This window comes from Phaseolus vulgaris, chromosome 1 (genome assembly GCF_000499845.2).
Source record: "Phaseolus vulgaris cultivar G19833 chromosome 1, P. vulgaris v2.0, whole genome shotgun sequence".
Classification (NCBI taxonomy): Eukaryota; Viridiplantae; Streptophyta; class Magnoliopsida; order Fabales; family Fabaceae; genus Phaseolus; species Phaseolus vulgaris.
This window is the reverse complement of record NC_023759.2, coordinates 3,233,963-3,250,505: the sequence shown is the minus strand read 5'-3', so window position 1 is coordinate 3,250,505 and position 16,543 is coordinate 3,233,963. Positions and strand designations below refer to the sequence as shown.

General features: G+C 31.3%; 1 protein-coding gene across 1 annotated transcript; it reads left to right on the top strand.

Moving 5' to 3' along the window:
* Window positions 1-1,824: 1,824 nt before the first annotated feature.
* On the top strand, window positions 1,825-13,412 carry LOC137816620 (K(+) efflux antiporter 6). The gene is made up of 20 exons (XM_068619836.1): window positions 1,825-2,279; window positions 2,658-2,701; window positions 3,428-3,486; window positions 3,571-3,634; window positions 3,727-3,788; window positions 3,867-3,942; window positions 4,044-4,118; window positions 4,610-4,681; window positions 4,771-4,854; window positions 5,843-5,911; window positions 6,015-6,092; window positions 6,239-6,327; window positions 9,511-9,607; window positions 9,820-9,873; window positions 10,647-10,742; window positions 10,963-11,151; window positions 11,237-11,314; window positions 11,948-11,992; window positions 12,569-12,658; window positions 12,764-13,412. Exons 1-20 carry the CDS (start codon window positions 2,012-2,014, stop codon window positions 12,848-12,850), a joined length of 1,776 nt encoding a protein of 591 aa, XP_068475937.1. The 5' UTR covers window positions 1,825-2,011; the 3' UTR covers window positions 12,851-13,412.
* The last annotated feature ends 3,131 nt before the right edge of the window (window positions 13,413-16,543 follow it).

Here is a 16,543-nt window from a genome sequence, read left to right as displayed (position 1 = left end):
TTCCTAAGTATGACCATTGTAAGTTTCCACTTTGATGCAAGATAACTATCATTAAATAGAATCGTTCATATTTAAGTGATTAACAAATTTTCCAAATAATTGTTAATGCTTATTTGCTGCATAAAAAACACCAACAAATTGAAGCTTAAAATTGAAATTAGACCTTATTATTATATAAAGAGAAAAATTATAAAGAAACGTTCTACATTAAATTAAAAATATAAAATATAACAAAAAAATCATTATTACTAGTGATTTTTCGACTTTTGTATTAGGTGTAATTTACAGATTTTTTTTTATTGGGATATGAATAAAAAAAATAATATGAATTTTGACAAGTTATATGCACGACTTTCGTAAAAAAAATCTTGTCACTACATCCATATAATAGTTTAGATTAAAATGCATTAAAAATGAATGAAAGTTGTGGATACCAAAATTTTAAAAAATCAGTCATTTACTAATAGTTTTGTATATATTTTTAATATTTTTGACAATTTTTTATATTTTAAGTTTTTAGTTTACGGTTTGAATTAGGATTTTAACACAATTTTTATAATTAATTTTTTAATTAAAAAATAATTAAATCTTTCTTAATTTTGTCAGTTTTTAAATATTTTTAATAATTTAATTAATTATTCTAATTTAAATAAAAAAATAAACTAGCTAAAATCATGAACAAGTGATATATCAACCTAACACAGTTTTAATTAAACATAATTCCAAACTTAATCAAGTCTTATAAGCCACGACTTACTAAAATTAATAATGTTTTTTTTATCAAATTCATAATAATGGATGCAAATTGTACTATTAATATGCAAAAACCCTTATTTGACAGTTATATTTTTAATTAAGATTTTCAATTTAAATTTTTTTTTTTTTTACTTTTAAACTAACCTTTGATTTTTTTTCAAATGATAGTTGACATCACTTTTTTCATGAATAAAGGTTAGTTATGAAAACGTTTATTGAATGACTCAAAACATCAAAAGTTTCTGGTGTTAAGATTTTTTTTTCTTTATAATCCATGTGTTTATCTTGGTAAATATTTTTATAACATTTTGAAAAATATTAAACAATAAATGTTCTCTTTTTTTTTAGATCAAATTACTATATTAGATTTTGATTTCTCTACAATTCATTATTTTCTTTATAATAGAAATCATGAAATGATTTTTTTGCTTTCATTTTTTTAGATTACAAAATTATATATAAAGTAGTCAAAGTTCAGCCAAATTGATAGGGTTGTGTTAAATTTATAAAACTTCATTTATTATATTTATAAAGTACCCAATCAAATATTCACATTATCTTTTTTTATTGGGATTAAATTACTATATTAGATTTTAATTTTTGTATTTACGTTCATGAAAATGACTTTCTTTTTTATTGTTCTATGTTAGAAAAAATTATGTCAAATTGACTATGTTGTGTTAAATTTACAAAAATTTAATATTTTTTAAATACTATTATTACATTGCAATCAAAACAAATATTAACGATAATGTTTTATTATTGAACGAAAGTTCATCTTATTTTTTTAACAAATAAGTTTAATTTATTTAATAAAATTAACACAAATCTTATTTTATTTAACATAAATTAAAAGTATAAGTATAAAAAAAAATTAGAATACAGAAAATTATTTTCTTTGTATAAATAAGTTCAATAAAGAGAGAGGTCAGTGAGAAAAAAAGATGAAAAAAAAGAAAAAATTTAAAAAAGAAGAAAGAGAGACAAGGCTACCACCGTCAAACTCTAACATTCAAATGGCCTAGTAATTAATTAATTATTAATAATAATAATAATTGATAATTGATTGTAATAAAAATAATTAATGAACACTGCAACTTGACTCTTCACCAATCACCACTTCAAACTCGTTCACTCCGTCTCTCTGGTCTTAGTTTTTCTCACATTTCTCAACTCTCGCTCTTCGCCACCGTCACTCCGCGGCGAACGGCCATCCGAACTCGCACCGCCACTGCTAACGTTCGCCGGCGGAGCAATGTCGCTGCGAAGATCACGGTCTCCGTTCCCGTGCTGCTGCGACAGTCACTTCGTGCTGCTGGTGCCTGCGCTACTCGTTGTTCTCCACTGGCTCCTTCTGCTTCCTCACTCCTCGCTTGCTATTCGACCTACCGTGTCGGATCAGATCGAACTCGCCAACGCGACCGAGTCCAACGTCTCTCTCTCGCGACCTCGCGAAGGAAGCTTCGCCGACATGATTGATCGCGCGCTGGAGCACGAGTTCACCGAGAACGACCAGAACGAAGGTTCTGGATTCTAGATTCTAGACTTTTCTGCTCTCGCCGTTCATTTTTTTTTTTATTCTCGCTTCACTCTTTTGGTTCCGCTACTGAGAAACTGAATTTGCGGTTTACGTTTACTGTACATGCGCATTCCTAGGGTTTCGGTTCCTGATCTGTGGACATAAACCCTTGTTAAATGCCGGATTCATTCAAGTTCATGTCACGTTGACTGTATTGCTGCATTTTATGATTTTTTTTGTTAGCTTTTGTTTTAGAGATTCGTTTGTAGTGCTTTTACCTGTGCTTGAGTTTTATTTTTCTCGACTAGGATTTAGAATTGAAGAATTTCAGAAGCTGTTTTAATGCTTAGTTTGTTTTTCTTTTGTCTCTTCGTGTTTGCAGTGGCTGATCCGGGAAGTTTCAACAACAGTGTAGCAGAACAACAGGTTAGTATTTTTCCTTGAGCAGTGATATAGTGGTTTAATTTATGACTAGTCGCTGGTTGGTCATTTTAAGCATATAGCAATAGTAATTATAATTGATTATTAATAATAATAATACGCCAACAACGAGAGGAGTGGCTTATTTTAGTAAGTGAAGTTAGTTACATGATGGATCACATGCCGCTGCCATTTGAGTCAGTTATGGATTGAAGTTTTAGAGATATTACTAAATATCATGCAATTTGCTCTTCGATTTGGTGCTCCTCTGTTATTAACTGATTTTTGTCATCTTTTCCTCAATCGGTATTATGCTAATCATTTTTCCTTGCAATCATTACATATACTTCCTTTTGTTGTGTGCTGCCACTCCCACATCTTTCTCATTATCCCTTTAAAGTACAACAATACTATAACCACACAATCAACAGAAAAAGTGAGGAAATGAGAAAAAGCAAAAAAATGAGGAACTGACGCCGGTTCAATTAAAGTCACTGTTTTAATATATAGTAAATATAGTAAATAGATAGATAAGAGGTCTTAAATTTGAATGACACCATTGAGTTACCCTTTTGTTTCGGTTATATGCTTTGAGTTTATAGACTTGTAGCTTTTAGTTAGTGAGGAATCGGCTTTTGTTCTTCTACCAATATGCATCCGAGGTACAAGTGTATCATGTCTTCTCTGAGCGTCATGATCTACTGAGTTACTCTTTCCTTGTTTGTGGATCAGGCTGTTCTGGAAACTGTGGCGCGAGTCACCCCAAACAAGAATGAAACAAAAGATGAAAAGTACTTAATTTGTCACTCATTTGTTGGCCAATATGGTGTCTTTAATGCATGATTTTGTTACAGTATGTTTTTCTAAACTTACAGGTCATTTCAACTACATAATGTATTCAATAGAGGTGAGGATACCCCAATGTTGATAGATCGGAAGGTGAGACAGCTCAATTTTGGGTTTGTTATTTTTGTTGACATTACATTGAGTTTTGCAAATTTGAAGTGTATAAATTACGCATATTCTTTCAGGACAATGTCTTTATCATTTCTAACTTCAAATCCAAGTATCCAGTGCTCCAGCTAGATTTACGGTAAGCATATATTGCTATGTTTTTTTGGCTTAAAATGGGATTTTATTACTCACAAAAACTTCTATTATTGCCATATAGATTGATTTCAGACCTGGTAGTTGCTATTGTTTCAGCAACTTGTGGTGGCGTTGCATTTGCTTTTGCTGGACAACCGGTCTGAACATCCTTATTCTAACTTCATTCTCGACAAATGCATACATAGGGTCTATTGTAGTAGAATTTCTGTTAACTCTAACACTCAGTATTCATATTCAGGTGATCACCGGATATCTTCTAGCTGGCTCCGTAGTTGGACCTGGCGGCTTTAACTTCATCAGTGAAATGGTGCAGGTATCTGGAAACATTAATTAATGTCTTTTATCTCAAAATATTGTCTCTATTTTTTTTTGGTGTTATATTTTTAGCTCAGTTGAATTTCATTTTCATATACTTTTTTGATGTGGTATGTGCAAGCCTGAATTAAATTGTTAGAATAGGCTTAAAATAGTCTCAGAATAGGTACCTATTTGTACCTAGAGTCCTAGATTACTTGTTTTCTACACTTTTCTCTCATTGAATCTCAAATTAATCTGCATTTTATATATAAATATGAAAACCTAAGAGAGACTTGTACAAACCCTCCAATAAAGTCCTTTTGGCTACTATTTTTATTTGTTATGATATAGATGTACAGCATATGCTGTATACAATCCTAAACCAAATTGAATACGGAAACAATTTGTCAAAGGAAAATACAAATGTACCATCACCAAAAAGAAAATTCTAGTTAAACAGGAAACTATTTAAGTATTTAATAAAATAAACTTTGTTCAAATATTTAGGTGGAAACAGTGGCACAGTTTGGTGTAATATTTCTTCTGTTTGCATTGGGCCTGGAGTTCTCCACAACAAAGGTTGGCTTGTTTTCTGTTTTCTTGTATTTTCTCTCTTGTTTCTGTTTTAATTAGCTCTAATTATTGTGTTTTTTCATATATTATTGCAGCTGAGAGTTGTTCGAGCTGTTGCTGTTCTTGGTGGTCTACTTCAGATTTTTCTATTTATGTGCATGTGTGGACTTACTGTATCGGTATGCTTTATAAATGTGATTCACCCAATATCTGAATTTCTTGTTTGTTATTATTCTTGTATCATTTTATAGATTAATGTGGAAAGCCAATCACTAACAAAACTAGTAACCCTTGGATTTCAGATTTTTTTATTTATGTGCTTGTGTGGACTTACCGTATCAGTATGTTTTATAAATGTGATTCACCCAATATCTTAATTTCTTGTTTGTTATTATTCTTGTATCATTGCATAGATTAATGTGGAAAGCCAATCACTAACAAAACCTGTAACCCTTGGATCTTGTAGTTGTCCTTTATGGACATTTGTGTCTTACGTAAGATTCATTTGACTTTGCTGCTACCTTGTCTATTAATTACATAATGTAGTTCTCTTGTCTTTTTTAAATACAAAAGTACTGATATTCAAATTAAATTTAGTATGCATGTTGGTTTAATGATGCGTTTCTCCTTTAATAAGTAGATTTGGGGAAAATCAAATTCCACTTGAATTCCCCAGGGATGACAAATTTGGTAGGTTGAAACTGCTACCATGTACTTGAATGGTGGAAATAATTCATGGGTATAGTAACCAAGTACCAGTGTCTATAATCTAATTTGTCTCAACTGTCCTGATTTTCAAATTAAATTTAGTATGCATGTTGGCTGAATGATGTGTTTCTCCTTTAATAAGTAGATTTTGGGAAAATCAAATTCCACTTGAATTCCCCAAGGACGACAAATTTGGTAGGTTGAAACTGCTACCATGTACTTGAATAGTGGAAATAATTCATGGGTATACTAACCAAGTATCAATTTCTACAATCTAACTTGTCTCAACTGTCCTGAATTGCTTTATCTTCCTTTCGGGATATGTTCAGAATCCATCATGTTTGATGCTAGTAAATTGTAGTTATATAATTTGACTTCAATTGCTGGTGACAGATAGAAAAAAAGTAGCAGCATTAAAACATATTTATTCACAGCTCTGATTGAATGCTATTTTTGCAGCTATGTGGTGGTAAAGCTTCAGAAGGGGTTTTTGTTGGTGCTTTCCTTTCCATGTCTTCAACGGCAGTGGTATATAAACACAACCGATCTGATTCCATCTTGCAGACACATCCTTTGAACTTTTCATTGTATAATTAGTTTTAGGTTTCTTATCCACTATTTTTTGGTTTAGGTCTTGAAGTTTTTGATGGAAAAGAACACCACTAATGCTCTTCATGGACAAGTCACAATTGGGACCCTTATTTTACAGGTACTTAGTTGGTGGTTGCTTGTGAATTAACTTTTCTTTTGCTTTGTCGTATCCATACATTATTAGTATTCTTTGCTCACTATTTTACCGATAGAGACTATAATGCCAGCAGAATGTTCTATTAAGTCTTGTCATTTTTCTTAAAGGATTGTGCTGTTGGATTGCTCTTTGCATTGCTTCCAGTTCTGGGTGGCACCTCAGGTGTTTTCCATGGTGTGTTATCAATGACCAAGCTGTAAGTGTAGAACATCTGGAGTCTTTGGATTGAACTGTTATTTCCATTAAGCGCCCATCTTTGGTAGTTTTTTCTTCTCATTATGGCTCGCCCAAAGGAAATGCATTTTTGTCTTTTGAAATGGTATGATTATTAAATGACCCCTCTACTCCCTTTTAATAATAATTAAAATAGAGCTGTGACTTTGTTCTTTTTATAATAATTAATATAGAAAGTTTCCTGCATTAATTTTTTTTTCCACAAAAATAAGCTTAATTATTTTTCATCTTTCTGAATTCTATATTAATGATGAGAGAAATTAAAATAGTTAAAATATCACTTTGGCTATTCACATGCATAGCCAATAAAGCTAGAGCAATAAATATATTAATGATGAGAGAAATTAAAATAGTTAACACTATTAGAATTATTTGAAAAAAATAAGAGTATATAGTGTTAGGGGTAATTCTGTAAAAATGTATAAATTTAAGACAATTTAATGCTACTACTGAGTTAACTAATTTCCATAATCTAGTGAATTAGTTTATTGGGTCTTATGGATAAAATCAAAAGGAGGAAGTTTTTCATATATTTGTACTTAAATTATGTTGTGTAGTTTAGGTCATTAAAAAAATATAAAAATGTGGGAAATCTGAAAAAAGAAAATGAAGGAAAAGGGTAACATTACATGTGGAAGTGTGCTCAAACTAGAAAGACCACAAGTTGATGTTTTAGAGAAGGATAGAGGGGAGTATGTATTAAGGTTTACTGCAACAGCTTGGCTCTGATGTGGCACAGAGGCAATCCTAGCAGCTGGTTTTTGGGAAGTTTGGCAGGAAAATGTTTTTGTAGTCCAGTATGCTGGCTCAATCATCTGTAGCTTGCTGTTTTTCTTAGATGCACCATCTTTCTGTATACTTTATGTGTCTTTTGTAAGACAACTATCTTTTGTAAGACCACTCTCAAGGTTGGCTAAGAACTTATCCTGGGTTTAATAGGGTCAGATAGGTTTTTGTGAGATGTTTTTTTGCTGTTGAAACATTTAAGTTAGGCTACTTGACGTAGCTTTTTGTAATAGGGTTGGACTATCCCTCAAATACTCTCATTTATTTATTCTTTACATTGCCGATAAAAAAGATAGAAAATTAATAAATTATCTAAAGCAAGAAAAGGTTTCTCTTAGGATTTGGCTTAGGGACTAGCTCAGCTCCACTAAAGTTTAATATACTTTATTTAAGCTATATCTCTAGTCAAGGTGGAACCAAACACCACTTCTGAGTTTTAAGGTGGCTTTCCAACATATCTCCTCATGCCCAAAGCTATGGGTCTTGAGTTTGACAAATATGGAAGTTGTTTGTCCAAACAATGGATCTAGTGTAGACTCTGATTTCATTTTAGAATTTGGATTTTGGGACTTAACACGAATCCCAAAACCAGTTTGTTAGGCAAAGATTGCCCAAATAAGTTATATTTAAGTCATATATAAAGTTGATGTGGGCTGAACACCACCCTTGTGTCTGCAAGTAAAGCAGCCCTCAAAGAGACTGCAATTAAGGCAAGTTGTGGAAGACCTCAATTAAGAGAGCATTGCCTAATTTAAGCTGTCATTTTTAAAATTAGTAAATGGCAAGAAGATTCTTACATACATATAATAACAATAGTGATAGGTGCTACATCAGGCAAATACACAATAAAAATGAATATAAACTACATGATATCTTCAAACAGAACTGATACTGATACTCGGGGATACAAAGTATAGTTGGATGAGAAAAAGCAGAGAACAATATAACCTATGCTATTTGAGAGTGCTTGATCTTTCCCAACATTCCCTCCGTATACACTTCTGGTCCCTCCTCTGTAACTGAATAATCTGGCCCCCATTTCTCTCTTTGCAGATGTCCATGTTGTCAATTGGTTATTTCCACGAACATGGTAAGGGTGAAAATTTAACCCATTTGGCTTCTAACCAAATCATCCAATACGTCCATGTATAAATCTAACCAATTCATCATAATATAAAAGTATAAAATTGATGGATTGGTTGGATTAGAATACCATTTGTTATTGAACTAACTATTCAACTTTTATCTATAGTCTATTGGGTCTAGTAGTCTGGATAGAGTTCATTGATTGAGGACGTCTATTTAAGGGAAGAGTTTTGGAATTCTGTATTTTGGCTCACGAATGTGCATAAATATTGAACTTTATTTTGAAAGTACTTTTTGAAAAATATAATATAATTAAATGGATGGGTTGGACATTCATCCATCAGAAATGGTTTATGGTTGAGTTTAATATTTTTCTTATTAAAATGGATGTTTTAAACAATTTTAATGGATCATAGATATGGTTTAAAAGTTTATTTCTAACCCATCCAGTATAAATGAATTCAAAGTTTATCCCATCCATTTGACACCCCTAAAACATTATTAGCATGATTAATTTGGGTTTTTATTGTCTCCTTCCCAGTCGTTTCTCCAATAATACACTTTTAGGCTCTATATACACTTTCACTTGTGTCTTCCCTTATGTTTGGATGGGATGATCGAAAGTGAGGGAGTGAAAGAGCAAAGAAAGGAAGAGAAAGAAAGTGAAAATGGGTGGAAAGGAAGGCTTTAGGATTAGGTGGAAGAGATTGGAAATGACTGAAAAGTGAGATAAATCTATTACTAATTATATATATTTTTTAATTTTAATATTATTTTTAATTATTTATCATTATAATTATTAAAATGTAAATATTGATAAAATATTTATGACATAATTTATTATATTGAAGACCTAATGGATAATGTAGATTATATACATTAACATGAGATAAAATATTATGGCATAATAGATATAAAATATTCATGACAAAATGATGTCTGCGATAATGCAACTTTCTTCAACTTTCTCTTCACTTTTGTGCGGAAAGGCACAGTTCATGATTTTTCCTCAAAAATCTCACTCTTCGCCATGTGTTCCTTTCCTTGCTCTCCCACGCCCTCTCCCTTTTCTTCTTCAGATACAAATGGTGCGTTAGTAAGCATTTGGTGACCTTTTCTTTTGAGTCATTTTTCCATAAAAATCTCCTAATGTTGTTTAGTTAGTTTTTTCAGCTTGGCACTTTGTTTTGCATTCATTGGAAGCTTTTATTTAGTCTCTAACCTAAAGCTTTATTGAGCATAAGCATGACATTATACTCCTTTGCTAATCCAGGTTGGTGACTTTGATTGCTTTCCTATCTGTTTTGACTATATTGTCTCGAACTTGCCTTCCATGGTTACTTAAACTGATGATAAGCCTCTCATCACAGGTTCATACTACTATCCCTCTTAAATAATAAAATCTTACCTGTGGAAGTGGTTACTTATTTTTTCCTTCTCAACAATTTTGGCAGGAATATGTGAAATCAAATTTGTAATTTTGTTTATTTATTTGTTTCCATCTTATGGCTAATTAGCTATACACTTTTGTTTGACCGTCTTAATGGTTCAATAATGATAATTGATAACCTTGTTTGTGCAGACAAATGAACTCTATCAATTGGCGTCTGTGGCATTCTGCTTGCTAGTAGCCTGGGTTTGTTCTCTTCCAAATTTGTGTTTCTATTTGAAATGCTTTGTTTTTCATGTTTTTTTATAATAAGCAGCAAAATGTATATAATGTTAGTCTGGGGTTCATTATTATTGTTTCAATTTATTTTATCAATAAAATTTGCCTAATAATTGTATATATTAGAATTTCTTTTTGAGCTTGTAGAAATTAAGAATTGCCTAAATTTGTCTTTAATGGCTGTAATTGAGGATTTGTTATTTATAGGAGAAAATATGATGAAAGAGGACAAGCAGCCAGAAATTCTTGACATATAAATACTTGTTCATTTGCTATACTACCATATTTTCCCAGGGTGTCATAACAAATGTCGATTCACTGAAAGCATTTGTATTCTGGGCGACCATTTTCTGCGTGCTTAATTACAACAGTAAATTTGTTTTTTGAACCATCGGAATGGATATAGCTTCCTTGTTTATTCCTTGGAATCAGATCATCTAAAAGGAATCTTTGTATGTAGGAAGTAAGAAATTGATGAAATGATCATTTTCCAAAATAGAGGAAAGACTATCATTCTTTGTCTCAGCAGAAACTTCCTTATTCAACGTGATTTTGAGTGTTTGGTTGTGTTTTTTTTCTTGCTTTTGTGTTTAAAGGATTCCAACTTCTCCTCTGGCTTGAATTATGCATCTAGATGTCTTTTGGTTGTCCTCAGATAATATATGCTTGATCTGTTGATTAATCAACTTACTGTTTACTTATGCACAATCTCTTGTATCTCATTACTTTTATATTTGCAGTGTAGCGATAAGCTGGGACTAAGTCTAGAATTAGGTTCCTTTGCCGCTGGAGTGATGATTGCAACCACTGATCAGGCTCAACATACACTAGAACAAGTAAGAAGACTACATAGAAACTGGAAAATGCCTGTGTGAATACATCCATGCCATTTTTTGTATAATTTTCTTCTCAACAATCTGATCCCTATTTGTCAATGAAAATTGGCAAATTTGATGATTATTTCACGAACCTATAATCTGAACTAGAAGTCTGTAATATTTGGTGGTAAGATACGTTTATGGAAGAAGTTTGACCTCATATTTATTTATTTTGCAGATTGAACCTATTCGCAATCTTTTTGCTGCTCTTTTCCTTGCCAGCATTGGAATGCTGATTCATGTCCATTTTCTCTGGAACCATGTTGATATTTTGGTAGCATCTGTAATACTGGTGATTGTTATAAAAACAATCATCATTGCATCTGTTGTGAAAGGATTTGGTTACAACAACAAAACTTCAGTACTTGTAAGCTTCGTTTCAGAATTTGTAGGTTAGATACTATTCTTTCCCCCTCTTGGTGATTTAAATACATGTAATCACGAATGTGTAGGTTGGAATGTCGATGGCACAGATAGGAGAATTTGCTTTTGTTCTTCTAAGTCGTGCTTCAAACCTTCATCTAGTTGAGGTTAGTGGCAAGGATTTATCTAACTATGGTAATTAAGTATTCAATTGTTTAAAGATTTCTAATATTGACCATTGGATAAAAATGACAGTTATATAGCTAAATTGGTAGACCTTAGACTGGTGATAGGGCTAGAACTAGAAGTGAACCAAGCTACTCTTTAACCTGGTTGTATCTCGAATTAACTACTGAGTTGAAAATTTTGGCAAATGAACCTAGCTTAAGCTTTCGCTTGTTTTATTCATTAGTTGGAAAGCCAACTTGGTATATAATTTATACATAAACACATTTTAAATAATATTAAAATTACTATTATACTTAGCTTAATAAATCTTAGCATTTAATTTTATTCTTGGATTGACAATATATAAAAAAAATCATTTCTATTAAGTTAGAATTTTGAGCTAAGAATATTCAACTAAAATTTATACAAAGCTCTATATTGAAGTGTTAAGCTTGAGTAGCTTGTGAGCTCTAGATGAGCTAAGAAAATAGGCTCAATTTCTTATTGATCAAAGTTTAATCTGGGACTAGCTCAAATCATTGACTTATACTCGGTGATGTAACTTGAAAATTAAAGATTAAATTTTAAAGTATTACTGGCTTTTATGAATTCTAATATTTGATTAATTTCAGGGTAAATTATATCTGCTGCTTCTTGGAACCACAGCTCTTAGTCTGGTATAAAATTCTTTTCATTTGTTTGAATTAACAGTTACTAGGTTCCATAACTGATCCATGGCCTTTCTAGCTTTATTTTGTCTTTGATTCCTGATGAATTTTCATGAACCAAATCTATTCGAACTTTATTCTGAATGGAATCTCTCATCTTTCCCTTTGGCGTATACTTTTGGCTCATTGGAATTTAAATATTCACTGTCTTGGTGAAATATAAAGCAGCCTTAAATTAGCTTTTGCATTAATTTTTGCCCCCTACTCCTACATGATAGTAGACCTTGAAACAATGTTTTTTCCAGTGCACAAATTTACTAATAACACAAAAAAAGAATGTTCTTTTATCCAATAACACAAAAACTGAGTTTGGCAAATTCCGGGCCAACTTTTCTAAGCGGCCCCAAGTTACATCTACAAAGTTCGCCAAGTATCTTTCAGTAAATAACTTGAAATCTAAGGATCATAAATTGTTAGCAGTTTCCAAGATTTAACGTCAGTGGCACGACGCTATAACTATCATTATAAAGCAATAATAAATAGTCCCGTTTATAAAGTTTATAACTTCTTTGCCTATTTCTACAGGTGACAACTCCTCTACTTTTCAAGCTAATTCCTGCCGTAGTGCATCTTGGTGTGCTATTGAGGTGGTTCTCTCCTGACAGTTCAGTGGAGGTAATCACCTGTCTATCTTGGCATTGTTTGACTTCTGTTTTTTTCTGAAAGTCTATACACGTGTTTTCTTTATTCTGAATTTTTGTCTTTGTTGTCTGATTCCAGATAGGATATAGTAAGGTAGATAGCCTTCGCTCAGAGAGTGGTAAGCAGCGGGTAATTTTGATGGACCAAGAATCACATGACTCTTAATCACTGCACAAAGGGATTTCCATTTTTGCATGACCATAGTTTTGACAGGGGTTTACCAAGTGTTGTGTTTGAACAAAATTAATCTAACTGCAATTTTTCTCAAATCATGCAAATCCATTGGCAATGGATGCTTGCATACCACACTAACCAAATACTAATCAAGACAACTCGTCTGAACCCCAAAGATGGAAAGGACAGGGGAGAGGAACTATAAAAGATTGAAAGAAACCTGACAAGACGGACAAATGAAGGTACGCGGAAGACATTCTTTCCAGAACTCCAATTTACATTAATTTTTTTGAAATTTTTTGGCTGGAAGTGCTTAAAAATGTAAGATATGGTTTTATAATTTGAATAGTCACCGTCCTCATCTCTGTAAGCGTAGTTTTAATGTATCAAAAGTTTTCTTTCTAGCATCTAGGCCATCAGTTGCATGGCTGGGCTTTGTATATCTTTTAGGCAAGTACGCATTTGTGCTTTGAAAAAAATCAATTGATATGTGTAAGTGTGAATAAATTATAATAGATGTCATGTATCAACTTTTCTGTTGGTTATTGGAGTATGCTGATTGTGCTGCCCCATGCTTCTTTATCAATCCCTTCCTATAATCATTTCGTTTACCTAGAATTAATGCCCCTGGTTTTGCTTGCAATATTAACTTTCACAAACTGAGAAACTGAGTTAAAGTTGGAAATTAAAATCTTAGTCCAAAACAAGCATTATTTAAATTGAGATTGTATTCTTTGTTCTAGATATGCTGAAGGTTATTATTGTATAAAATAGCATGAGCACCATGTAAGGAATATGCGGCTGTTCTACACAACGATTGGTTAAAAATAATGGCCAATGATGAGTTGTTGGGGGCGAGGGCCCCAAAGTTGTAGGCAGAAGAGTGGTGTATAACATATACGTATTGAGTGTTTAATAGGTGCGAAACTGTTCTAATTTAATTAGAGCTCTCAAGTTTCAGTCATAGGCAAGCAGTTGTGTTAAAATACCCAGAGAATTTGGTCAATATCTCTAGTATTCTTTTTTCATTCAAGCAAGTTCCTCTTTACTTCAAGATACTTTTGATCTATAAAAAATATGAATTCTTAGATGTTTATAAGTAAAAATTATATATAGGAAGCACTTGGAATAGTTTATTTAAATTAGATGAAAATTCGTTTTTGATCTATAATGAAGTTTAGGGTGCATGTGAGGAAATTCATTATGGAATTATAATAACTTTTGGAAAAGGTATTCCATAATGCAAAAGTTGTTTTACAAAATCGCATTTTTAGACGTCATTATTTCTATTATGGATTTGTCTTTCTACAATGAATTTCTGATTTCCCAATTTAACTCCGAATTACCAATTTGGATTGTTTTTTCTTAGGGTTTATCCGGAAAAAAAATTATATTTAGTCACTGCTCTTTACTTGAATCAGCTAACATAAGCTTTTAAACACCACCACGATCTTCACCACACTTTGTGGGAGCTAAATTTTGTCTCCATCACCACCACTACCACTACTGAAAACCACCGACAACTAATACATGTGTGCATTTTTACTCTCCTTTCAAATGAAACATGCAAGAACAAGAACAATTGTGACACATTTAAAAAAAGGGTATAATTCACGTCACAAATGATATAGTAGCGGAATAAAAATCCTATCTAAAATTTATTAATCTAGTGCATATTTTACACTCGATTAATTGAATTATTTCATCAAATTTGACGTGCATTGACATTTTTATTGAAAACAAAATCACGTGAAACAGGTAAATCATTTAAAATAATTTTAATCTTTATAAAATGAGTAAAAGTGAAGACTAAAAAAATCCCAAATCTTCAAATAATTAACTCAATAATTGGTAGGGAGAGGTTAAAAAATCATTTAAAATAAAATAGTCTTTTGCTTTTAACTCTTTTACCAACTTAGTTAGACTTGAATCAATATAATGACTAAATTTTTAGACAGAAAAAACACAAACAGGAAAAAATATAGCATGATATCATCTAAGTGTTTCTATATGATGAATTCATAATTTAGGATATCATGAAATTAGTCCTAAGAAAATAGAGATAATCAAAATAGGTTTTACCTCACACAACAAAATATCTAGAAAATCATAATTTGTTAACATTTAAAAAAATCTAATGATATGTGCTACATTGATAGCCCAATATTTTTTTATGACTAGAGTAGGTTGGTGTTGGAAAATAGATACCATATCACATGAAATATTCCATTTGTTAATATTTATTTATTAATGAATGGAGATAATAATTGGCATTTACAAGAGTTTTGAATGGTTAAAATAAATAAAATAAAAAGTGTTGTTCTAGAGGGTGTTTCCTGTTCTGTGTGCTGAGGGATGAGTGGTAAGTGGTAACCCTAACATCACACAAATATCCATGTGCAACCATTGGGACCAACAAACCTTAGGTTGCTTCCCAATGAGGAAATTCACCCATGCCAATTCGGGAACCTTCAATTACTATTACATAATCAACACATTATTATTATTTAACCTACTTTTTTTTCTCATAATTTGTATGATCATAAATTGATTATGTTAATAAAAGTGAAAATAGTAGTAAAATTCTTACATGAAGGAATAGACAAATGCAAAAGCATGAACAAGTGATTCCAATGATGCTTTTATTAATGAGAAAGTGTCAGTGTGTGTTGTTTGAAGATAGCTTTTCTTGATTTTCTCACCACTTCTCACCTTAATTATTGGCCTCACTCTGTGCAACATTTACTATTATTCTATTACTTTATATATTTGGTTTCAGATTATTTTTCACATGATTCATCACTAAAATTTTCATTTATTAAAAAAACAATGAATCATAAAATTGGCAGGGATCATATATACTTTTTTTAGAATTAAATATAAATTTTTCTACTCCTCCCTTCTTATTTATATTATCTAAATTAAGAGTAATATTTATTTGTTGTAAGATTCCATTCATAATGTCTCTTGCATTGATTATTTACAGATTAAAATACTTCTAATTAAATTAGTAAAATTTTATAAATTTTGTACACTATCAAGTAAATTTATCACTTATCTAAATCATATGAAATTATTCAATAACTATTTTCACGTAAATATATATACAGTTTTAAAAGTATTTCCAAATTAATAAATATATCATTTTAAAAAAGTATCGATGTAATTATTTAAAATGATTTTAATCTTTATAAAATGAGTGTTTTTTAAGTTTGTCACCTGCACTTTCTATAATGTTTTTTTTTGTTTTCTTAATTCTAAAAATATTAAATCATTACTTTAAATTAAAAATTAATTTTAAAGAAGAGAAATGGTAATTATATTAGAGTCTAGAAAATGTTTTGGAAGCATTAATTGCTAACATTGAAGTACATTACTTTGGATAATCAATTGTAATCTATCTCTAACTATGCTAGTGTGTGTTTGAAACACCATTTTCACTTCTACTTCTTCTTATTGGAAAGTGGAAAATGTGTATTCAATAAGGGGTTTGAATGATAAACCAACCATACCCTAGTAGCTAATAAATAATAGAAAATGAAAAGATTTTGTAAAATGAAAAAGTATAGCACCAAAATTGATAAATGGATAGATAGTGTTGCTTTGAAGCAATTTAATTATGGGCACTTTACTGCTGCTGTGGTGCTGACATTTAGACAAACAGGTGGTGGGCACAGAGATGCA